The sequence below is a fragment of the Hippocampus comes genome, unplaced genomic scaffold, assembly GCF_001891065.2.
Source record: "Hippocampus comes isolate QL1 unplaced genomic scaffold, H_comes_QL1_v1.1 scaffold58, whole genome shotgun sequence".
NCBI lineage: Eukaryota > Metazoa > Chordata > Actinopteri > Syngnathiformes > Syngnathidae > Hippocampus > Hippocampus comes.
Window position 1 is genome coordinate 92,330 of NW_017805118.1, and position 24,031 is coordinate 116,360.

The 24,031-nt window shown below is 43.4% G+C and overlaps 1 protein-coding gene across 15 annotated transcripts in view; it reads left to right on the forward strand.

The window, feature by feature from the left end:
* The window catches only part of cacna1g (calcium channel, voltage-dependent, T type, alpha 1G subunit), an 80,981-nt gene extending 58,071 nt beyond the window's left edge, over positions 1–22,910 (forward strand). For 6 of the 15 annotated variants that reach the window (XM_019865669.1, XM_019865667.1, XM_019865675.1 and 3 more), the window contains 12 exons: positions 5,091–5,242; positions 6,602–6,711; positions 7,638–7,771; positions 10,396–10,466; positions 11,879–11,957; positions 12,047–12,168; positions 12,849–13,241; positions 14,102–14,254; positions 15,766–15,888; positions 17,586–17,793; positions 18,025–18,194; positions 20,650–22,910. In XM_019865669.1, the coding sequence (XP_019721228.1) occupies positions 5,091–5,242; positions 6,602–6,711; positions 7,638–7,771; positions 10,396–10,466; positions 11,879–11,957; positions 12,047–12,168; positions 12,849–13,241; positions 14,102–14,254; positions 15,766–15,888; positions 17,586–17,793; positions 18,025–18,194; positions 20,650–21,651 (2,717 nt within the window). In that variant the 3' untranslated portion in view covers positions 21,652–22,910. Of the gene's footprint in view, positions 1–5,090; positions 5,243–6,601; positions 6,712–7,637; positions 7,772–10,395; positions 10,467–11,878; positions 11,958–12,046; positions 12,169–12,848; positions 13,242–14,101; positions 14,255–15,765; positions 15,889–17,585; positions 17,794–18,024; positions 18,195–18,815; positions 18,886–20,649 lie in introns of all 15 variants that reach the window. The other 9 variants (XM_019865668.1, XM_019865670.1, XM_019865672.1 and 6 more) reach the window with 6 other exon arrangements.
* The last annotated feature ends 1,121 nt before the right edge of the window (positions 22,911–24,031 follow it).

A 24,031-nucleotide genomic window follows, 5' to 3' on the forward strand; every position in this document is an offset into this window, starting at 1 on the left:
CCCATCACGCGTTGCCGCCCTCCTGCCTCTCTCCCATCAGCCGTTTGCTGTTTGTTTTTTTTTGTTCTTTTTGTTCCTGTCGTGACTTTGTCTTTCACAGCTCTCTAACACTGTCTGCGAACCATTCCACTGTCCACTTCACCACGGTGCGCGCCGGCCCTCATAACACGACGATCGCTGCGCTCTTTGGAAATTGTTATCGGAGACAAACTGTTGAAACTTGTCATTGAACCGGCGGAAGGGAAAGCATTTGAAGTGTCGTGTGTCAGCTGCTTTATTCACCTTCGAAGTGCCATTTTCGACGGTGTCGACCAAAGTGCCGACGGTGACGTTTAGATTTCAGTCGACGCCAAATGTTGTCGTCGCGGTCCATTGTGGAGAGAAATGAAGCCAGGAAATATGTGCGAGTTATCACCGAGATGTCTTAAACGATAAGGAAATGTACCCATTATTATTTCGAGTCATTTTCAATGCGTTTATGGAGGCCAGTCAGGGCACATGCAATATTCCTGTAATATAAAAAAAAAAAAAAAAAAAAAAATCAATGCTTCCTGCCAGAAAGCCCAAGCGTGTACTTGGGTTCGGTTTTTGCCACGGCCACCCCAAAAATCAGGACAATTGAAATGGCAAATGACTTGCAACCCATTTGCATGCACTTTTATGTAAATGGAGGCATGCATCCATGTATAGCTGTAGTTTATCTATTCATTCTTTCTGTCCCACCCCAACTGTTTTTTTCTCGCTCTCTCTCTCTCTCTCTCTCTCTCTCTTTTTCTCAAACTACAATCACACAGTCTGATACACACACACACGGTTTCGAACTGAATCTGGGTCAGTGCTAACAGAGATAAATCGAAACAGGAAGTTTTGCATTGACTTTCTTTCTGCCTTCCACTCCTTCACGGGACACGTAATTTATGGCACTGGTTCTTCGCTCTCTCTCTCTCTCTCTCTCTCTCTCTTTTTCTCAAACTACAATCACACAGTCTGATACACACACACACACGGTTTCGAACTGAATCTGGGTCAGTGCTAACAGAGATAAATCGAAACTGGAAGTTTCGCATTGACTTTCTTTCTGCCTTCCGTTCCTTCACGGGACACGTAATTTATGGCACTGGTTCTTCCCGGACTTGAGGAAAGGCGGCAAAAGTCTCTCAACAGCGTACGAATATCGACTCGGAGGAGTTTCTCGAGGTTACAGGTGCTCAGGGCGTAATGTCGATGCCACAAGGTGCAACGTAAACTTATTTCGAGAGTGTAGGACGTTTTATGGGGCGGGTCCAACGAATGTTTTAAAAACTGTCCTCGCTTGGCAGGTAGCCAGAAGGTGAAAGAGGCTCGCACTCCATTTTTTTCGACAATAAATTGTTTCAGCGTTCCAAAGAGGCATAGAAAGGGTCGTACTCAGCCACGTGATATATTGTTGTAATATCCGTGAAATTAGTGAATGAGGCTCATAGTCCTGTGGATACAGTAAATATTGGCAGGACTGACTAAATTGACAAAGTGTACTTTTCTGAAGTGACAACAGATCAGACCAATATCGGCGATGGCTGTTCTTGTCATGTTTCGTTTATCTTGATGTTCGAAAAATAGAATATGAGATTCTTAGGATTTTATTTCCCCTAAACATTATGTATGCTCGTATCAACGCTAACCAGTTCTAAATATCAATATATTTAAGCGTCACACATCAATTTTTTATTTTTTTTTTTTGCCTCCCCAAAATGAATCTATTCTTAACCTGGAAATCTCGGCATGAGCATGTGTGCATGTGTAACCACCTCCCTTAAAAATTTGCATCGTCAAGAACAAAGGTTTGCCTATTGAAGCAGTAATTATTTTCTTGAAATCATTCTTATTTTCATTTGATTCAATAGGAATTTCAACAAATGACAGAACATGACTTCCCATAGCCAAATCATTCGAAACTCTTGTGAGAACAGTCGCCAGTGTACGATTCAGTATATTAAAACGCTCATGAGTTGGAGACATTAAGGTCTTAATTCATACCTGTCAATGATTTTGAAAAATTCACTCAAAACAGTAAAACAAAACGACTAAATCGCAGGTAGCGGTATTTAAAAAAAAAAATTATTTTATACCACCATACCTCAGAAAAAAAAAAAAAAACACGACGGTGCAAAATTGACGTTTCTGATCGTGCGGCCGACAATCAAGCAAAATTTTTCAATCGTCAACTTTGTAATCTTGACCTTTGAGATTAGCTCTGCCATCGCTGTGAAGCGCCTTGAATGATATTAAGTAGTCATGGATTGATGATTTCTAGTTTGTGGGAAAGTGACTTCTGGTTGAAATGAGCTACTGTATGTGTCCAGTACAGCCAGTAACACCATTACTGTTCTAAAAAAAAAAAAAAGGCTTCCCATTGTTTTGTGCCTTGTCATCGCCGCTATCCCTGTTCCTCCGCCCTCCACTCATGCTGCCCAGTCGTTTTTTTCCTTTGCCATCCAACCTCACATTTCAGTTGGTTCATTGCTCAAGTATGACTCAGAAAGAGGTGTCAGTCTGCCATGCAAAACCAGCCGAACGTATGTGTGTCGTGTCTGCCGTGTGTACAAAGCACAACGTGGATCGGGGGGGGACGTGTCAACCGCGTGAGAAAGCACAATGTGTGTGTGTGTGTGTGTGTTTGTTTTGTGTGTGTCGTAAAGTCGAGATGAGTGTTTGTTCTCACGCCTTATGTCCGACTGATTCTATGTCTTTGTTTCTTTGATGCTTTCCCTTCTGGACTCAACAATTTGCTCTGCTGCTCCTCTCCACTTTGAGTCATGACCGGTGACGGCGTTTTCTTATTTGGTGTCCTTTCTTCTCTCCCTTTGTAGGTGTTTCCTCCTCCTTTGACATTTATCGAGCAAGGCAGCAGAGCATTTTGCAATTCCAGTTTTTGTTTTGTTTTGTTCTTCTTTTTTTTTGGTCAATGTTATTGTCTTCCCATGAATGTTCCTGTCAACAATTGTTTTTCGACTCTGTGTTTGCTGGATTTTCAAACCAGCCTTGCCAGTCTCGGACTCTGAAGGCAGACACAGAGTATAAAAGGTTTTACTACGGAGCCACGACGGAAAGAGGCATAAAAGCAGCTGCTCGCATGACGAGAAAGTCCAAAAATCTCTGATACGACATCGACTCATTTGCTTTGACTCTCCCTTTACGCAGCGCTGCTTTACATGCCCGCCTCTTCATTTCACGGCCATCCATATCATGACTATCATTACATTTCATTCCAAAGCACACGTTTTTTTTTTCCTTTTTTCTATTTTATTAAACTCATTCAGTACCAGCCAATTCTTAGACCAAGTCTGAAAAGACGTTTAAAAACGTCTTTGGGAGTGAATGAGTACCGCATTCGGAGGAGCTCCAGCAAAGCCATACCAGTATTGTATAGTTTTAAGTTTCATGATCAGAATCTAACTTGACACAACTTCCACATCCCTCAACCTTCTCTCGGCGCTCTCATATGATCACCCCATTTCGGGGCCACGTGCACTAATGTTCCCGAGCCATACGCCGCATAACCAACCTAACCTACGCTCACACCACACAGTCACAGTATAGCCACGGTGCTGTACTGTGCTGTTCTTTATTCATCAGTCCAAAAACACAATAAGAGTTACCATGTCTGTATTTCCCAAAAAAAAAAAAAAAAAGACCCTCTCGGAAATATATGGAGTATATTTTTGAGAGCGGCCACATCCAAAAGCAACTTCCAGACTGAGTCCACCTCAAGCATTCAGTCGTGAAACCTGTCTGGTTCGTCCCGACAGAAGTTGGAACTCCATGAAGAGAATGCTGAGGTCTTGCAGTTGTTTTTGGATCAGCCATACTATGCGCGAAGTGCTTTTCTTCATGTCTGTGGATGACCGTAGGCAGACCATCAGCAGGGGGCTCTTGGATCTATAAATATAGCAAACGATGCAGAAAATAAAAAAATCAAGACATTCATTTTCAATTTTATGGCTGACTTGAGCAGCCGTGGAAAATAAGTATATTCATGCAAGGTCAAGTAGAACAAACTTTGTCCTGTTATGTTAAAAAAATAAAAATAGAAGAGCCACAATTAGACCGAAGTCTCCCTCTAATAGTCTGTCCTGTTGAGTCGCCTATTTTTGTTGATTATTTTTTACTGAATTGGTATCAATGAAGATGCTTTTTAAAATGTGTGCAAAGAGGAAGGGAACGCTCATTGCCGGCCTCTCGGTCTTTTTTTTAAGACCAGAAAATTAGGATGCCAAATTGCCATTGGTCTTTTCTGACACACCTTGTGTTTCACATCAACTTTTAGACCCCCCCCCCCCGCCCCCCATCCCCGCTTCCCTGCTCAGTTGTACTGGAGCTGCTATAGCACCAGACCCTTGGCTAATTGGCTATAGAAGGAGAACTCGCAACACCCTGAGGACTTTTTTTTTTTTTTCTTTTGTCCTCCCTTTCACCGATGGCGCGATGAAGTGACTGACAGGTCAAGTGACCTTTCCCTTCCTCATTGGGGTTCATCCTGCCAACTTCTCCCCCGTGTGCCGGCAAGAATTGAGCAGCAAATGAATCTGGCTCTCTCTCCCATGTTAGGTCTTTGTCTTGAGAAGAGCGATGTTAAAAAAAAAAAAAGATGAGAGGAGATGATCAGAGGGACACAGTGAGAGCTGTTGAAACCTCCCGTTCAAATATAGCGGCACTTTGCTACTCCCTATAAAATCGGTCACTCCTATCGAGCAAAGGCCATGTAGCTCACGTCACATGGGAAGGACTTTTCTGATTGGAACGCTCATGCCAGCCAGCCACAGGAAGGTTGTCTTAAATCTCTCTGTGCTCTGCCCCGTGACTGATCTCCCCCACTCATCTGCAAATTTGTGGATATCAGATGTAATGCGGATTTGCGTGACGACTAACTGAACTTGTTTTTTTTCCCCAGATTGAACAGCGCGCTTCATAACACAGCAGGTCTAAATTACAGTGTCCCGTTGTATTGCTTCCTATCTCACTTTATGAATGCCACCTTCCCCATCCTCCTTCTTCAACGTACCCTTTCCCCACCACAATCCCCCCCCCCCTCCAAACCCCACTTTCAACAGAAGCTCAGAGTAAGCCCTACTACTCCGATTACTCCCCCACCCGTTTGATTATCCACAAGATGTGCACGAGCCACTACCTGGATCTCTTCATCACCATTGTCATAGGGCTCAACGTCATCACAATGTCCATGGAGCACTACCAGCAGCCGAAGGTCAGATGTGGTGGAGGAGGAAAGTGTGGTAATCATGTCAAAACTGATCACTGCCCAAGGATCGTTCCAATTTGGTCATAACTGCTCAATTTGGGTGGTGTTTTTTCTGCAATATTGTAGCTGGAGTGAGTCCAATACTTTCCATGTATTGAATGTCTATCAGCATTTTGGAGAAAAATCTTAAGAGTTAATTGTTAGTATTTTTCCGAATGCATTTCAAGCGGGCATCAATTATACAAAGATTTGGGGTATTTGTTCCTTAAATAGCGGACGTCGATTGTATAGTAAATTAAAAAAAAAAAAAAACAAAAAAAAAAAAACGATTGAATGGATCGGTCCAGCTTCTGATCAGTTTGGTGACTTTCTTTTTTTTTTTTTTTTTTTTTAACTCTGACCAATGATTGGCTCAAAAATTCTGATAATGTACAGCCTAGCTGGAGTAGAGTGACAGATACTTCAGAAATTTCCGACACATGCCTTAAAATATTTGACTACAATACGACAGATTGACAGTTGTTTTTTTTTTTTTGTTTGTTTTTTGCGCGCGACCCAAAAACCATTTTAAATTCATCTTGGGTGGTCAATTGTGTCATCTTTTTAAAATGAAACCCTTACCATCTCCTAAAACGAAGGTGCCATCACATGAAATGACAGCCAAATTGAGTCTGAATTAAGATTTGTTTTTTTTAAAATCTGTAAACGTAGATTTAAAAATGTAAAGGAATCACCAAAAAAAAAAAAAGTTGTGAGTGTTTCAGGACAGGATTCGTTATTTTGTCTTTATGGAAGGGCTTAGGAATGTGCATTGAGGATGGCTGTAATTTATTTTAAAAAAAATCACGTCTAACTTTCCGCGTAGTTCATATTTAAGTCTCCAGTTACCGTTTTTACAATGGTTATCGTCAACTAGCCAACTGATTTTTGAAGTGAGCAAGCATCAAAAGAAGGCTTTTTTTTTTTGGTTTGTTTTTTACAACTAGTGGACTCACCATACATACTACTTTGGACGAGCAAAAATTTCTGAAAGAACAAAGCATCAGCTGTCACACTGAAATTACGGCCTGAACTATGACTGTGTTTGACGAACATAAACAGGAAGTAGCTGTGAGTTGAAGGAATACCACCAGGGAGTATTAAGTCTCGAGGTCTATCACTTTTTCTTCGCTAGTGGTCAGTTTTGTTTGGGGTTTTGTTTTGACATACGAATGACCAAACAATCATTCTTCCCAGAGATGTCTGCAGATTTTATAATTATGGTTCCCGGTTCTTGTGGCACATCTGAGTGACACTTGAAAGGTTGTTTTCTTTTGATCATGGCAGACTGAATAATAATTTGCATCTTCTTTGCTCAATCTTCAGGAACTGGATGAAGCATTGAAGATCTGTAACTACATCTTCACTCTCATCTTTGTTCTGGAGTCAGTCTTCAAATTGGTGGCTTTTGGCTTTCGACGCTTCTTTAAGGACAAGTTAGTATTTGAATGAGCTGTCAGCCACCCCTGAATGGATGTGATGATTTTGTCCGGGCGCTTCCGAGACCTCTTAAGTATTTGCTGTTGATTGAAACTTTGGGGTTTTGACAACACGACTCGAACAGATTGATGGTCACTTAATTTTTTTTTTCAATAGCTCATCAGAGGATTGTTGAAGCCTGTATGAAAAAAAAAAAAAAAACACCTCATAAAACACCCATAAAACAAGCTGCCTGGAATGATTTCATAACTTTGAAATCTCTGGCTAAAAAAAAAAACCAACACAGCACGGATGCATGAACACACACACACGCGCGGCCGCATATCTCATTCAGAGAAGTACTGTGGAGGTATCGTGATTTTTGGAACAGGTCTCCCGACAAGGACGTCATGTCCATTGTTCGCCAGAGCAGAGCGCCTTCAGCTATGGTCAACTGATACAATATGCTCAAACGCAAGAAGCGGATACACCCGATTAGCACAATGAGCCACCATTAGCGTCTCTAACTTTTTGCATATTTATCTGGTTTCAATCATCGTGTCTTTGAAGGAGTTCAGAGAAAACAGGCAGTCAGCTGTAAATGCAACGGCCCGCTCTGGGAAATAGAAAGGATACAATTCTTATCGAATTGTAATTGGCCTTATTACTCTTGAATCCGAAATTGTTCATAATTGAATCACATAAACTATTTGGGGTTTTTTCAAATAAATTTGTGCAGCTGAACCAAGAATAAAAAAAAAAAAAAAAAAAAAAGAACCCTTTCAGGAATCAGCGGTGACTACAGTGGACAGTTTATTAAGGTTATCAGGTTACAGGTTATCCTTATTGGTGCATGAAAGGGTTAATCTATTTCTATCTAATCAAAACCCCTTTTTTTTTTTTTTTTCTTCAAAGTAAAAATGATGTGATTGCATGTGTGTAGGTGGAACCAGCTGGATCTGGCCATCGTGTTGCTCTCCATCATGGGCATCACTCTGGAGGAAATCGAGGTCAACGCTTCACTGCCCATTAACCCGACCATCATCCGCATCATGAGAGTCCTGAGGATTGCACGAGGTAGGAGCTCACAGCCTCCAGACCTTCACCCCCCCACTTACTCACTCGCTCGCGGTTCAGTGATTTTAAGATGTCTTTGTAAGACGTCCGCCTCCCCGGGAGTTTCCCCTCTTTGTCATTTTTATATTACAGGTCTCAGCATGGTTTGGGTTGGGTGAGAGCCGAGCAGATGGCACTGACGAAAACAGCCAGCTGACTAACCGCAATCAGAGAGTCAAGGGTGGAAGTTAAGGAAAGCGTAGTTGGGAAGAGCCGTGACGCGTCGCGGCAGACGGCGAATGAAGCTGCAATTCACGGCGACTGTAGGGGGAGACGATGTCGTAATAAATGAGGAGGGGCAGAAAGAGAAGGCTGACAGCAGGCTGATTAACAACCCCTGAACTTAAAATAGATTACGAGATGAAGTGAAAGAATCCAGAGAGGAGCAAGGGGAAAAAGTTGAGATAAAAGGAATTAGGGGGAGGGGGATGCATGAATGGGAGCTACAGAATCTCGGGGAGCATGAGAGTGCATACCCGAAGAAAGAAGACGGAGATGCAGTATGAGGTAATTGCATTAGAAGAAAATATTGAAGCAGCAATGTTGGGCAAGTTACTTCCGAAATCTCATTTCATTTGGAACACCAATCGGTGGATAGAACAAAAGAGGACACTAAGGCAAATGCAATTCCATCCAAAATACTACAAGCTCAAAATCGAAGCAAGCACCAAAAATAATAGGATGTCTGCCTTTGCATCAAAATTTGTACTCGCCACACATGTTGGGAAGGAACAAGGTAGAGCATAGCATGGCCTACTTTTAAAGATGAACATGTACAATCACATTAGTAATACAGATTGAATACAGAAAAAAAAAAACACCAGCATGGATCAAGCACTCGGAATCACTGTAGAAATCAATTCATTGAACGGATTATAAATATTAGCATCTTAAAAATATTTTAATAGCGCCCCTTCATTATAATGTGCGTGCAGAGGGAGAGAGGGTTGACACACAAACACAATCGGGGCGTCCGCGTCACATGAATGGCCGATTACGTCATCCGCAAGGGAAGGGGCTCGCAGTTCACCATCAGGCATCGGGCCCAGTGGGTCTATTTATGTTCACGCAATGTCAAGCACAGGCAGCGTGCTCGGGCATGTTGCACTCGGAACGCCCTGATTTTGATGCCAAATGATTGACGCCCCGTTATGCCCCATTCGATCGCCGCAAAGTCTCGCAAAAGAAAGAAAACTCCACCTATGCGCTCTTGGGCCCTATGTCTGTGTTTTCCATCACTGTGTGCTATGTTGATGAAAAATATTTATTGACATAGCTGTGGCGTGTTGGAGGATCGTGTTTATTACCACACTTGACTGTAATGTACCTTGGTTTTACCTTGGATACACTCTGCCCCGTCTGTGCTGTTCTGAGAGCCGCATGTGGCAACGTTTACTTATACGAGCTCGAAATTGCTATTATTCACTCGCTTGACGTCATGTTAATGCGTCACGTGATGATGAACTAGGTAGGCCTAAATACAAAATAAAAAAAATAAAAAATCCCAGCAAGTGAGGTTTTTGGTTCCACACATTCGGGTCTTATACCGCGACCTCGTGCCAAAAATCATTAAGCCGCAAGAGCACTCAGAAAGTGCAGACCTCTGCCAAGGCATTAACACTTGTCACCTGCAAAATCAATGAGTGAGCAACCACGGTCCAGCATCTTAATGGCTTAAAGGGAATAAAGTTTCATTCTTCTGGAGAGAACGGAATGTAATTAAGAAGGGGGGAAAAAAAAAAAAAAACAGAAGTGCAACAAATTACAGCCTGCTTGTATTTGACAGCTATATAAGGTTAAATGGGATTTCGATCAAAATGACTCCCCAACTGGCTCAGATGCAAACTTGAAACGATGTAAAAAAAAAAAAAAAAAAGAAAAAAGAGAGAGAGGGAAAAAAAAAGCATCCTCTCTGGTAGAGGTAATTAAAGGGAGCTCATTAGACATCTTAATAAAGAATGTGTTTAGATAAAGAAAACTGCAAAATCTCAGCGGTGCAATCACAATGATGCTGCTGGAAGGCTGTTTAACATTATATTGATGCCGGATGCATTTTTCCAAACTTTTTTTTTTTTTTTTAAATGAGAAATCACATTCCAAAATGTGGAGAGATCGCAAGATGAATATACTTTGTTTGTGTCAGCAGTATTGTTAGTTTTATCATGAAGTAACACTGTAATTGTTTCAGCAAGCGCTACCGACCTGCATGCCAAGATCTCATTATCTGAACATGCCGATGATACCTGCACAATGTTTATTTTGGGGTCTTTACTGTGTAGAGGGCTGACCTCCGCTTTCATGACTCATGGAGGTGTGGTTTTTTTTATCTTGTTTGTTTGTTTTTTTTTAATAGCACCATTATTCCCTCCACTCATCACACTGGCGTCAACCTCGCCACGTTGTGCGTATCTCATCTCCCCTTAGATACTACGAGCACCGTTTTGTTGTCATTTGCCGCATAATTAATAGATTTCGGTGTACAGTACTCGATTGCCGCAAGATCCGATGTCTTTCCTTCAAGATAGCTTGGAAACTTGAATCAAAGAATACCTCGACGACGACAGCGTTTGTTTGTTTGCCTGCAGTACTGAAGCTCCTCAAGATGGCGGTGGGGATGCGGGCTTTGCTCGACACCGTGATGCAAGCTCTACCTCAGGTACGTTGCAACCGCTGAACCTGCTTTTTTTTTTTTTTTTTAATTTTTTTATATATAATGTTTAGAGGATTAAGGCGTGCATATTCATTGTGATTTGTTGCCCAAATGAGTCAGCGAATGCAGGTGCAGAGGCTTTGCTGGCGGTGGCTTTGAAGGTGTTTCAGTTGGTAATTTGGAAGGGGGTGGAAAAAACAAAAAACGTGCGAGAGAATAACGCCGCCCGATGTTCACGGTCCTCTTTGATACTGCTGCCTCTTGTAATTCAAAGTCAATCGGCAGTTCTATAAAAAAAAAAAAAAAAAATGTCCTAAGCTTGTCAACATTAATATAATTGATAAATCGTTCTGAAGGGGGGGTTGGCATCTTACCTTGGGTTAATTTGCATCATAAAACATTCCTAAAAAGTTGCTTTACCAAAACCAGTGATGTCACATCTGCTGTAGTCTTTGGACACGTAATGATTACTTCACATTTTCTTGGCTGCTTTCCCTCTCATTTTCTCACCGGAAAGACATGTTTCTATATACCTGTATAGTATTCCCACCTATGGACTTCTATCAAACGGAAATTCCCTCACCTGGAATACAAACGCGCATTAAAATTTCGACTACAATATTGCATTTAACGATCGATTCATAACACCGGATGTTCCGCTACCCGGATCCCGGAAGCCATACGGAAGCCTTCAGTAGCGCAAACTCAAGCAAGTCCCACTCGATACTACGGAATAAGTGTGTCCGCGCCGCTATTTACTCTCATTCGATCCAAAATGGCGACATGTAAGTGACTCTATTAGCATGAGTTTTGTGGCTCGATGGACAGTCAAGTAAACGAACGTTTCCCGGAATGCTTTACCTGTTATCGTGCTGAAAACCATCCGCTAACTGGACCGCTAATTAGACATAAGGCGAGTTCCATAGCGCCTACTATGGGCATGGAGGACTACGAAGCGCCCGGTGGCTGGCTTCAAAAGTTCGTAGCACGACTTCAGTTGCGCAGCGCTGTCTTGTGTGGTGATCCAGGGGAGGTCAAGTTAGAGACGGTGAGTGAGTTTAAAGAAAAACCACCAGGTGTGTTGCTAGTCTCATTTTGTAGCAGATAATCCTAATTTTGTAACACGTCTTGTTACATTGTTCATATACCTGTACTGTATGCTGCTTTGTATTATAAACAGTTTTTGGAGCATATATTGCAGTATTTTGTGAACATACTTGAATGTTCATAAAGGACATTTACCATATTCGTTTCCCACATAAGGAAATTCTGTTAAAAGGAAAGATTGGACAACGCAAATGTGATTCCTTACTCGAGAATACTTTGCTGTATATTTTTTGCCTGTGTTACTGGTTTATTTTTGCCAAGGAATTCCGTCATCTGCCAAATCCGTTTTGCTTCCTGTTTTCACTCCGCAGGTGGGAAATCTGGGTCTTCTCTTCATGCTCCTCTTCTTCATCTTTGCAGCCTTGGGAGTGGAGCTGTTTGGTGACTTGAGTAAGGACACTTGATGCTGCATGTTGATCTTAAAAAATAAAAAAAAAAAATAGCTTCTTTTCATGTGTCCTCCTCCGTCCTCTTCCCAGTTTGCGATGAACTCCATCCTTGTGAAGGCCTGGGACGCTATGCGACATTCAAAAACTTTGGGATGGCGTTTTTGCTGCTCTTCAGAGTTTCGACTGGGGACAACTGGAATGGCATCATGAAGGTGAGACAAACAAATTTGCAAATGGAGCAACACGAGAGACAGTTTTAGTGTATTGGTCGATTGCCCTGAGGAACGTTGGCCCGAGTATCCATACGCATTGCATTTTGGCTCCTTTTCTGACCGCTGCTGACTTTGCATCACTTTTGTTGCCAGTTTAAGACATCCACCGAGATTTTTTTCCCCTGCCTCTTTTGTATTAGCTTATATACTCTAGCATGCTAATTTTTAAAATAATATATCAACCTTTTGTTTTTTCGGGGGGCTTGCAAGCTCATTCGGTCGGTTGAGAAAATCTGATTCTTTCTTGTAAATGTGAATCAGCAGTGGTAAAAAGAGTCAAGATGAATCATGAATGACATCAAACGGTCTTAAAACGTAAAAGATCGGTTTGTCCAAACAGCAGAAGGGAAAAAAAAAAAAAAAAGAGTGCAACGTTTGCACGGATATTAGCGCCGACTCAACATGGCGGTTGTCTGGGAACCACGATCAATACGCTGTCGATGGTTTTCGATCACATGATCGGTGTTTGCATGTTCGGGTTGAAACGGAAAGAATAGTTAAGTGACTCCTTTGCATTTTTCTTTGTTTTTTTTTTTTCTGTATAACCCTCATCAGTGATCAGTCGACCAATGTGCTGATGTTCTTTTTTTTTTTCTTTCTTTCTTTCATTCTTGTTCCAGGACACTTTAAGAGATTGCGCCCATGAGACCAGTACCTGCTACAACACCGTTGTCTCTCCCATCTACTTTGTCTCCTTCGTCCTGACCGCTCAATTCGTCCTGGTCAACGTCGTTATCGCTGTCCTGATGAAACACTTGGAAGAGAGCAACAAGGAAGCCAAGGAAGAGGCGGAGCTAGAGGCGGAGTTAGAGCACGAGTTCCACGGTGACGGGGGAGACGTGGCAACAAGGTCGCCCCAGCTCAACCCTCTCACACTGGGCATGGACAGGTCCAGTTCTGGGGGTTCCCCGTGGAGGTCCGCCGGAGGTGGGGACTCACCAACTGTCGATATCCCCAGAGACCCAGTAAACATCCGAGAAGAGCCTCCCTCGTGCCCGGAACCACTTCCGGAGGTAAGAAAAACATTTGATGGTGCATCCGTGTGGAAGCTTTTTAGGAGCATCAGCAGGAGGCCCTTGAAAGCAAAATTATGCGCACAAAAAAAAAACAGAAAAAAAGAAAAAAGCGGGGCCGTCCATAATTACATAATCCCAAAAGCCATTTTGAATCTGGAATGCTGGTTTACATTCAATGTATCGTTTCAGTATTGCTGTCGAAAAAAAAATGCAATAAATAAAAAGAATCAAAAAGATATCGATATTTGGCCTCCCTGATGAGGCGAACTCGATGAGCTGGAGCGTTGTCATCCATGAAGATGAAATGAGCCCCTTGCAAGCGCGAATAGCCATTTTTCACTATGTTGCATCCTCCTCCGCTGTCTATTCGGGTTTTCCGGTTCGTGTTTGGCTCTCCTTTGGTCCCCGCGGAGGGCGTGCCACCAGTCAAAGCCCAGGTCAGAGTGCCATGGGAAAGCTGGACCACATGGCCTTTTTCTACGCCTGAGCTGCTATTTGCAGCCAACTTTGGGGGATAGGAAATAAGACATCTTGCCATCCCGGTGTTTCCCCCTTTCAAGGGTTCTTCCTAAAATAAGATGGCTCTGTGGTTAAGAAAGTTTCTTGGGATGGGAATTCTACTGTGATCTTGGAGTGCCGTCTTGTGGCGGGCGCAGTCGTAGCATCACCGGGGGTTGTTTTTTTTTTTTTTTCTTCTCCCCTCACGCGATGTCACTTTTATCTATTTCTGTCTGATTAACTGTCGTTTTCTTTGTTTGTATTCATTCTGTCTCCTCGCATTTATTCTTGTCCCCTCTGCTTCTTTCTCTGCCTTTCCCCACCCGCCTCACTTCTCTCTTCCTTCTGCTTTATTCAAGTTGGTCCAGCAAAGAGCGCAGTTTGACTCGGTTTCCCTGCTCATCCGGGGTTCAATGGAAGGGGAGCTGAGTTTGATGGACAACTTGTCCGGCTCGGTGTGCCACTACTACGCGCTTGCCCCCAAAGCCAGCAAGCACAACCCGGACAAAAAGGTCAATAGATCACCAAGAAATCCAAATGTCTGGGTTTTGTTTGTTTTTTTTTTTTTGTTTGTTTTTGTCAAACATTTTGGGATGCACAAAACAAGAATTGATCGTTGAAAAGAAATCATGATGCATATGATTGTCTCCATACTTGTGCATTGTTTTTTTTTTTTTTCCGTCAAGCTTGTGAATGGATGGAAATGGTCTTTAAGTGTCACCGTTCGATCAAACTGCGCTCACAGAAGAGGTGTCTTCTCTCATCTTGCTGAAATTATTAGTAGCTTTTCAGATATGACCTTGCCTCACGGTTAAAATTGTTTTTTTTCCCCATGTATTGACCCGTTGATACAACTTATTGAGACCATGTGATATTATCTCACTCCTTTTGGCAAATCTTCGTGGTTTATGAGCATTTAGCGAACGAATGTCCGAAAGACTTTTTAGACTCCGCAGGATCTCCGTTAAGCAGGAAAATATTTCCGAAAGGGGGAAAACAAGGACATATTGTCCGTAGATTTTTTTTTTTTGGGGGGGGGGGGGGTAAGAACAGCGTGTCATGTTATGTTTGCCAAATATCATGCCGCCCAAGAACCCATTACCATTTTTGTCCTGGAATTCCTCCACGTTTAATAACTTTTAACCAGCGCACCCTGTAGTTGAGCACCGCATGGAATCTCAGCCGTGATCTCATCCCCCTTCACTTGCAAGACTCATTCCATCATGCTCGACGGACTCACAGTTTGTGCATCCTCTGTCTGTTGCAAGTTGCAGTGGCCGCTTTGGCTGTTGTTGTAAAAGTTACGAAAGCCCACTCGAGATTTTTCTTCAATTCTGTTGTTTTGAGTTCTGCCTGTGGTCTGGTATTCGATCCAAACTCCATTGAGCACTAAGTAACTAAATAATGGATCACATCTGATGGTTGAGAATCTCTCACAGAGCTACTAGCGCTGAAACCTCCTCTTAGATTTATTAGTAAGTAGTAGTAGTATTTTTTTCAATAGTGGTTTAAAACGTGTTTTGTTTTTTTTTTTGCCTTGGCAATAGACTAAAGAGCTCCTTCTAAAGGCAAGAGACTAAATAACTCATTCCAAAGCCCGGGTGTCAAACTCAAGGCCTGGGGGCCAAATCTGGCCCGCCACATCATTTTATTTGGCCCGCCAAAATAAATTATGCGCACTTCGGTTCTTGCTAAAATACCAAACTGTCTTCACAAAAATGGCGATCTTGCAAAAAAGCGAAACACACATGGAGAGGTCGATTTTATGAGGCAGCCTTCCCAACTATGACTTTGGAGGTGCATTTCCATTTCCAAACCTTCCACGATCCCATCCTGTCGGGGAAACATCCAAGTGCGCCAATCATTTTGTCCGCGTCCCCCGTTTTTCATACTGAATGTTTCTCCGCTTTGCTCGTATCTGTTGTTCAAACGCGTCGCGCCAATTGCTCTGGTTTGATGTCACCTTGGTGTTTGTGTGGATTTGCTTTCTCTGCTCACCCGCCACTTGTCTCTTCCTGTTTAGATTCCTCTAGCTGAGATGGAAGCTCTGTCTCTGGCCTCAGAGAAATCCTGGTCCCTAGCTCTGACAGAGGAATCGCTCGCTGACGATTTTAATCCCCTCTCCCTAAGCAGCCTGGAATTCAATGTACTGACAGTTCCTTTTTTTTTTTTTCTTTCTTTCTTCATACCTGCTCCCCCTCCTCCTCCCATTTGCAGTATCCTGTAGTCGTGTTTCCTTTCCAGGGTATTCCAAAGCCACTTGCCCACTTCACCGCCCTTTCCACGGCTCACGCGTCATAGGCGCAGCGACTGGGTGCCAACTTGTTAAAACGTTGTTAAAACCCAGATGTGTCTCGGCGCACCTAAAACGACACCTCAATCGTTCAACTCATGGCTATGGCAAAAGTTTTTTACTGTCCAATCAAATGGAAGTGCGTAGCCTTGAGGTTTGTACAATATAACACGCCCTTGCAATAATCATTTGGAGGTAATAAGTCATTTCGAAACCATCGCGAAATGAGCATCATTCAGGAAATCATTCAAAGCGTCTCACAGAGACGGGCGCAAAATGCTTTTTGAAAATGTAGTTCAATGCGTGGAAAAGTAGTAGGATGTCATTTTCAGAATTAAGTTGGAATGTGGATTTAACAGATGTGGTACGGTTTTCAACATCGGTCCTCGTAAAAGGCAGCTTTCACGTCGTCGGACAGCAAACGTGTGTGCGGGGGGGGGGGGGGGAAACATTTGGAAGCAGTTAGCGACCTTGGCAAGGAAGTCACACTGACGATGTCATACAACAGACCTGACGTTTTGATTTCCCCAATTGTGACTGTTGCCCAACCACTTGTGACTTTTCATACAAATTTCCTCTTATATTTGGACTTTATTCTTTTAAAACCATGATTTGTTATTAAAATATGACTCTTTCTGGATCACAACCTCCCCTACATAATATTGTGGCTTTATTTTTGTATGACTGCACATTTTCACATTTTACAAATTCTCATCCGCACCTGAACAATTTTAGTGATCCACGAGAAATTCGTACGTTCGCGTGTACATTCCCACCCGAAAATTGTCGCTTCTCTTCCTCCAGCGGTCACTCGAACCTTGGTCCGTACTGCATTCTGGCTAAGCGAAACATTTGAGTCCATATTTTTTTTTTTTTTTCAATAAAAGCCTCAGCCAGCACATGACATGAAATCACTGTTAATTCGATTGTGCCAGACAGGCAGCAATGAAAATGGCCCAAAAAATAATAATAAAAATGGGGAAGTCAAGGGCTATAAGTGAGAATGGAAGGCCTTTGTGAATCTAACCATGAGTCTCCCACCTCCTTTCCATCTTTCCAGCCCGATGTGTGCTCGTGCAGTAGAGTAGTGCACTTGGCAGTTTAAGGCCTTTTTTTTTTTTTTTTTCCCCTCTCGAATCTCCTTCCACGTTTGTTCTTATTTTCTCCACTGCGCTTTTCATGTGAGTCCGTGTTTTTCCCCCCGCCCCGTCACGATTCTCTCTCCTGTCAATGTCGTGTTTTGGTCTCCCCTTTGTCTATACTGTCTTGGAGTGAGCACCCGTGGGCCGGGCTGCAAGATACCTGCCCCAGCTTGACAGCAAGATCATACCTTTAGCTCCAGTTGAGCTTGCGCTTTATCGAAGCTGCTTTTGAAAAATTCGGTTTGCAAAGATTTCTGTGACCTGCGGCAGCTCTGTTCCAGCCACCTTTCTAACATTTGTTTCCCGTGTTTGCCGAAGCCCGCCGCCTCTTCGTTGATTGTCCTCTAAACGATTAAGATTCAGCCGCCCATCTCGCATCGGAAAGTTGACTTCTCTGTGATCTGACAGGCCGAGCAGCCCGACCCCGGCGAAGCCCTCGAGGACAACCTGCTGAGTGTCAGGAAGCCCGCGGTGGGACGCACGCACTCCCTACCCAACGACAGCTACATGTTCTTCCCCCAGCAGGCCTTTGGCAAGCCCGTTGCAGCTTCAGCACAACTTCTAGCACAGACGCCTCTACCCCAGCGCGTACTAGGCTCCCATTGGGCCCAGTCAGGTAACACCGGATGCAATATTTAGCGCCCTTAGATTGTCATATTGTTAAGACACAAACATATTTGCAAGATTTTTTTTTTTTTTTTTTTTAACGAATGTATTGATTTCAACCAATGGTGAATATTCAAAAGTCTGAATTTATGAATAATTCAAATTTGGATGTCTGGTGAGTGACAGTATTATTATTATTATTTTAATGCATCAAGAAAACTTGCCGTCTTTTGGTTTCCAGGCTCCAGGGGTTCAGTGCGTTCCCAACCTGAAGAATTTTCCCAACGACTGACCATCCCCACCGACCTCTTCAGACCCATCAGCCCCCACAGCCACTCGGACTCTGAAGGTATCCCGCGACTACCCCCTCCCAGACGCACGCACGCCGTGAGCCGCAAGCTCCGCAGACAGGTGACCCAACTGGCACTGCTGCACACCTCTTCCATTCATGCCTTTGGGATGATTTGAACCTTTCATGAAGGTCGCATTTGACTTTTCTCGTGCGGCGACTGGATTTAAGTGACATACGCTGTGTTTAACCACAAGTTAAGAGGTTGTGTGTGTGTTCTTGTACTTATGACATTGTGAGGACCGGCATGAGTTTTTAAACCAAGAGTGAGGACTTTGTAGGCCTTTTTTTTTTTTTTTACTTGGTCCTGACTGTGCCACAAGTACAAGTGTGTGTGTGTGAGAGACTTTTTCAAACTCAGACTGCAGAAGATTTCAGTTCAGGGCCAAAGGATTGGTAGGGTCACCGTAAAACATCGTTTGCCAGATAATCGTAATAATGAAGTCCTTTTTACTGTTTCACAACAAGTGCGGTTTGGAGAAAAGAGGAAGCTACATTATCAGTACAAACAAATGCATTGAAAACATTTTGATTTCCTGTTTTTTTTCTCATTCTAAATGGTGTCAATTCCCTCTTCCCCTTCCTCCACCCCATCCTCCCCCTCACGGATTCGTTAACTCATTTATTTTATTTGTTTTTTTTTTTAATTTCCATACTGTATCTGTGTTATGATCTGACCCCAGCTTAGTTGGGCCCAAAAACCGCCTGAACCAGAGCTCCTGCTCAAGGACAGATACTCCTGTTTCTGAAACAGTGAGCGAGTTTAAAAAAATAAAATTAAAAATGGATTGAGCTACCATTTGGCCTTTCAGGAACGCCGAACTACATATGTTCATATCGGCGAGAGTCAGAGCGACTTAGGCGTTTGCAGGCTTCAAATATTGAGAACACCGCCTACAAATAGACCACCGAGTTATCTGAAATGTATGACAAAGTTATCATGACAGGGTGACTGCATTTCTTTCTTTCAAAACAACAAAAAGAAGTGCTGTCCAAATGCGATGCATTCAGTCATTGTCATGGAGCACTCGAGATTTTTGGGCGGGGCTTGACTAGTCACCGTTCATGTAAAATTATCCGACAGGGTAATTTGTGAAAATTAGCATTGTTTTAGAATGCATCATGGACAGTATTTACTCTAGTTATCATGCGTTCGTCCAGTCTGGGTATCCTGTTCCTGGCCACTAGGTGTCTCTATTGTGCCACATTTAATACGTATGACTTTTTGAAAAAAGTCTTATCTCCGAAATTCATTCGAGTCCTGCTTCCTCACCTCTCCACGGACGATTTGAATCGAAACATGATTGATATCTTATTAAAGCCAGTCTGTGATCGATTGAGGATTAGAAGCCGTCATCAGGTATTGTTGTCACGTCACGAACACGTTTGCTGCAACAATTAACACGCTGTTGTCACCTTTTGATCAAACGTTGCCGGTGCAGTTTGCAGTTGTGTGTGAAAGTGAAAGGGTAGTGAGGCATGTGGTCTGGTTCAGAGTTCACGGGATCATCTGGCAAGAGTTTTTTCGGCATTGAAAACGTCGTTCGCACATTTAGGGAAGATCATTTTTTGATTGACAAAAGAGTCAGGCGTCAAATTATATTCCATTCTAAGTTTCCAATCTTGACTCAGGCCCTCCCGGTGTGACGTTTCCATGCTTGTGTGACTCCAACGTCCACTCAAATTTCCAAAACATCCATGTTCTCCAAAATGGTGTATTTAAATTGTGCAAAGGTTAGAAATTGAGTGTGAACGGTTATTATTCTACACTATGTGGCTTCTGATCGACTGGCAATTTGATCAGGCCGGCTCCAGCTCACCCTAAAAAGGTCAAGTGCTATAGAAAACGGATGGATGAATACAAGTTTACTGTCTGGAATATTTAGCGACGATATTGATGTGCCAAATAGCAACAAAAATGTGTGAAAAGATTTTGAGTAAATTTAGCGTGTTAAGTGTAACGAATACCAAAGTCGCTTTGTTGAATCAAACTTTTGTTCGTATTGAGACCGCTTAAAGAATGATCATTTGCTCAACGTGCCCCTCGAAACGAGACTCTGCTTTCTGCTGGTAGACTCGGAGAGCCATTCCCAGTCGCTTCCATTTTTTTTTTTTCTGTGTGAAAACTAGTCGAACAGGGAGAAGAATTGTCAACCAATTCACTCTAAATTCACAATATAACCTTTGAGCGTCCGGATTTGAATGGAATTGAATACAACTTTATTCTCTTGGCATTTCGCGCTACGCGGCGTAACTGTTGTAGCGCTCTGTTTCATGAACGGCTGCAACGACTCCAGCGATCCTTTCCTCAGATTACAATCGCAGCATATCTGACCAGGTTGTGAACTATGAGCCAAACTACGACTTGTCACCCTCATCCGCTCACGCTAACCACTTTCCCCATCTCATTTCTAATCCCATCCCGTGGCCTCCTTCCAAATTCCCCTCTCATTACACTTTTATCTCCAACGTCCTCACCCTTACTCCCCCAACCCCACCCCGTTCTCCGTCTTGCAGGTCGCAGTGTCGACAGAGTCGCAGGAGGCCCTGTGTTCAGATGGAGGGGAAAGCAGTGAAGGACTTGCGAACGTGGCTTCTCCGGGCCTCCCTCCGTCCTCCTCTGGCTCCTCTTCCTGCTCCTCCACCTCCTCACCCTTCCCCTTCTCGCAGCAGCAACAGCAGCCAGCTCTCCATCTGGTCCCCGCCACACCTGGCGCCTCCCCGAAACCTTCGCGCACCAGCAGTGCGCACACCCAGCTACGCGACCGGGACCCCCTTGACTCCCGCTCGCCCCGCTCGTCCTTACCACCGACGTCGCAGCAACAAAATCGGGCCTCCGTGGATCAGGAAGTGTCTCAAATTACTGCGGGAGTGTTGACAGGAAGTGATGACATCACGGCACCGGGTGACAAACGAAGCAGCGGCAGCGACATTGGAACGAAAGAGGCTAGCGAAAACAATGCGGACTTCCGAGAAAGTGGCAGTTCTTGTTTGAGGGCGTTGAAGAGGTTTCATAGTGTTGACACGCAAGGCCGTAGCATTCTCCTGCCCCGCCCCCGCCCCCACTCCTGGTTGGACGACCCACGTCGCCACTCGGTGGAGGTTTGCTCCGCGGTGGAGTCCGGCCCCCAGTGCAGCGCCACGTCCACTTCCTCTGGTTTCGTGTCGCAGGCTGACAGTCTGCAAATCCACAGCCAGACCTCCACTCAGACTTCACAGCCCTCGCCCCGACGGAAGAAGAAGATGAGTCCTCCCTGCATTTCTGCGGAAGCCCCCGATGGATCGAAGCCCCAGTCCAGCCTCTACCCTGCTCTTGGTGGCTTAGGGTTGCCCCCTCCCCTGCCCAATCGGGACACCTGCCTGAGGAGGCGAGCGCTTTCCAGTGACTCCAAGGACTCCTTTGACCTCGGGGTCGGAGAGGGTTCAGGGCCGGATCGTGACTCTCCAAATCCCAACGCCAACCCCAAGCTACTGACACTTCCCGGTTTATCCTTTGAGAAGACGAGCTCGGAGCACTGATTCACAAAAAAATACACGCATAAAAACTCACCACAAGATGAAACACAGACACCGATGCACTTTGTGTATCTCTGGTGGTGATAGAACTAGTAATAATGCTGTAGAGAGTAATAATGTTTAAAAAAAAAAAAGCATCTTTGGTTCCTTTTAGGAGCAGTGCTGTCATAGTGTTCCCGGCCTTTGTTTGTATTGGTATTTAATATTATGTTTTTTACTGCCAATACAATAAGACAGGAAAACTAATAACACATAGGATCCCGCCCCGCCCCGCTACACTCGCATGCCAATGGCTGCAGTTTGATCCAGTCACCTCTGGAGTGACGACATGAAATGACACGCAGTTGACGTTAGAACTTTTTGGTGTTTCACAGGGTCGACTTTGACCATTCATTTGGAGGTACAAAGCAATATGAACGTTTTAGAGGCACTATTTTCTTAAATTATTGGGCCATAATGTTTATGCAGGGCATTGTTGCATTTTATTTTGTTCTGTTTTGTTTTTTTTTCTTCTTCTTCTTCAATGCCGGCCTTTGGATCTAAATGGTTTATCTTTGGCTTTATTCCACTCTAGTTTTTTTTTTTTTTTAGCTTTCTTGGTTTATTGAGAAAAGTGAACCATGTACAGTATTTGGAGGGAAAAAATATCTATCTCTCATCTCTCTCTCTCTCTCTGAATAGGATGAGTCTTAACCTCCATGGCAGAGGCTCCGTTGAACCCCCGAGACAGATTCACTGAACCCTGAGGGTTCGATCGAACCCAGGTTGAGAACCACCGATCTAGATAGAGATGTCGATCTATCTTTACATCTAGATAGAGACGTCTCTCCGTCTAGATGTAAAGATGGATCTATATTTTTTTCCGACAAGTACGTGGTGCAAATGTTAATTTTCATTGATTATCTTATTCTCCCAAATCAATACAAAGCTGAAAAAAAGTGTTTTAAATGCTAAATTTGATCATGATTTTTTTTTTTTTACCATGGCCCGGTGGTCGACTGGTTAACGCGTCGTCCTCACAGCGCAGAGGTGCAGGGTTTGATCTCGGCTCCGGCCTTACGCCACACCACAGTTCGAACTTTAACATTGTTCGGACATTGTTTAAAAAAAGTTGAGGGTTGTGGGCGGCGGTATCAATTTGTGTTTTACTTGTGTGATGCTGAAAATGATAACAAAAAGCACATTATTTCACGTTCCGCCTCATGAACCTAATTCTATCGTATTTATTTATTTTTCAGAATAAACACTTATTTAAACTTGTATTCCTGAAACACATTTCATTTCAAAAGAATGTTGCCTCCATACAACGTGTATGTCTATATATATGTATATATTTAAACGTTTTTAGCCAAATAAAAATAACTATCTTCATCTTGATGAGAATATGACCAGACTATTGAACAGCACCTTCCTAGCTTGATGTCATAAAAGCGTTCAGGCTGCTTCCCAATCTCGCAAGCAGGGGCGCGCTTAACAAGAGGCAGAATTGCTCTCGTGATTTTGAAGTGCGACGTTTTTGCCCAATCCAAATTCCGAACTTTCGTAACGTTCCTAATCTTTAACCGACAGTATTCTCCCAGAGGGAAGTATTGAATTGTATCTAGTGCTTCCCCCTTTGACTTTTCTCGTCTCAGCTCGTGGGCCACCCCCACTCCAAATTGTCCTCAAGTTGAGTGGACCAATGTATTCACGCCCTACGAAGCTATCAATAACAATGATTGATAATGGTGTTGCCACTTATGAGCAGTGTTGAAGCCTCTTGACAAAAATTAGCCTGATTTCAACCATATCACGATTCAGTCGGCATATACCGTGTGCACCTTTTATGAAACAACTTATGTTACGTCCTTCCAGGAGCATCGAGCCTGAAGCGGCCCGCCAGGGGCTCCGACCCGGCCCGTGGGGATCGTCGTCCTGCCTCTCAGTTAAGTTGCCTTCTCAGTGCCAGAAGTGTCGGCACTCGTGTGTTGCGTGCATGTCGCGAGAGGGTTCCAATCTACGCATGCAGTGAGAAACTAAAATGCAACTCCTGTTGAAGCAGTGGCGGTACGCATCATATCATGTGTTGCGTTTGCGAAGTCACTTCAAATGTGTAGTGAAAGACAAGTTTGTGAAGTTATTTTCGAGTAGGGCTGGGCCATTCCGGCAAAAAAATAATAATAGTCGTAAATTATTTTTTCTTTACATTGACGCTGTAGTAAAAGAACGTGATTCGACCTTCATTATTTTAATGAATTAAAAAAAACCATGTATTTATTGAGCTCCCAAAACAAACAAAAAAAAAATTCATAACGGTAGGCAAGTAAAGTAATAAAATACCAGTGAAATATTGATAATGTCGTTAACAAATCTAACAAAACGAAAAACTAAAATGGAAATATTT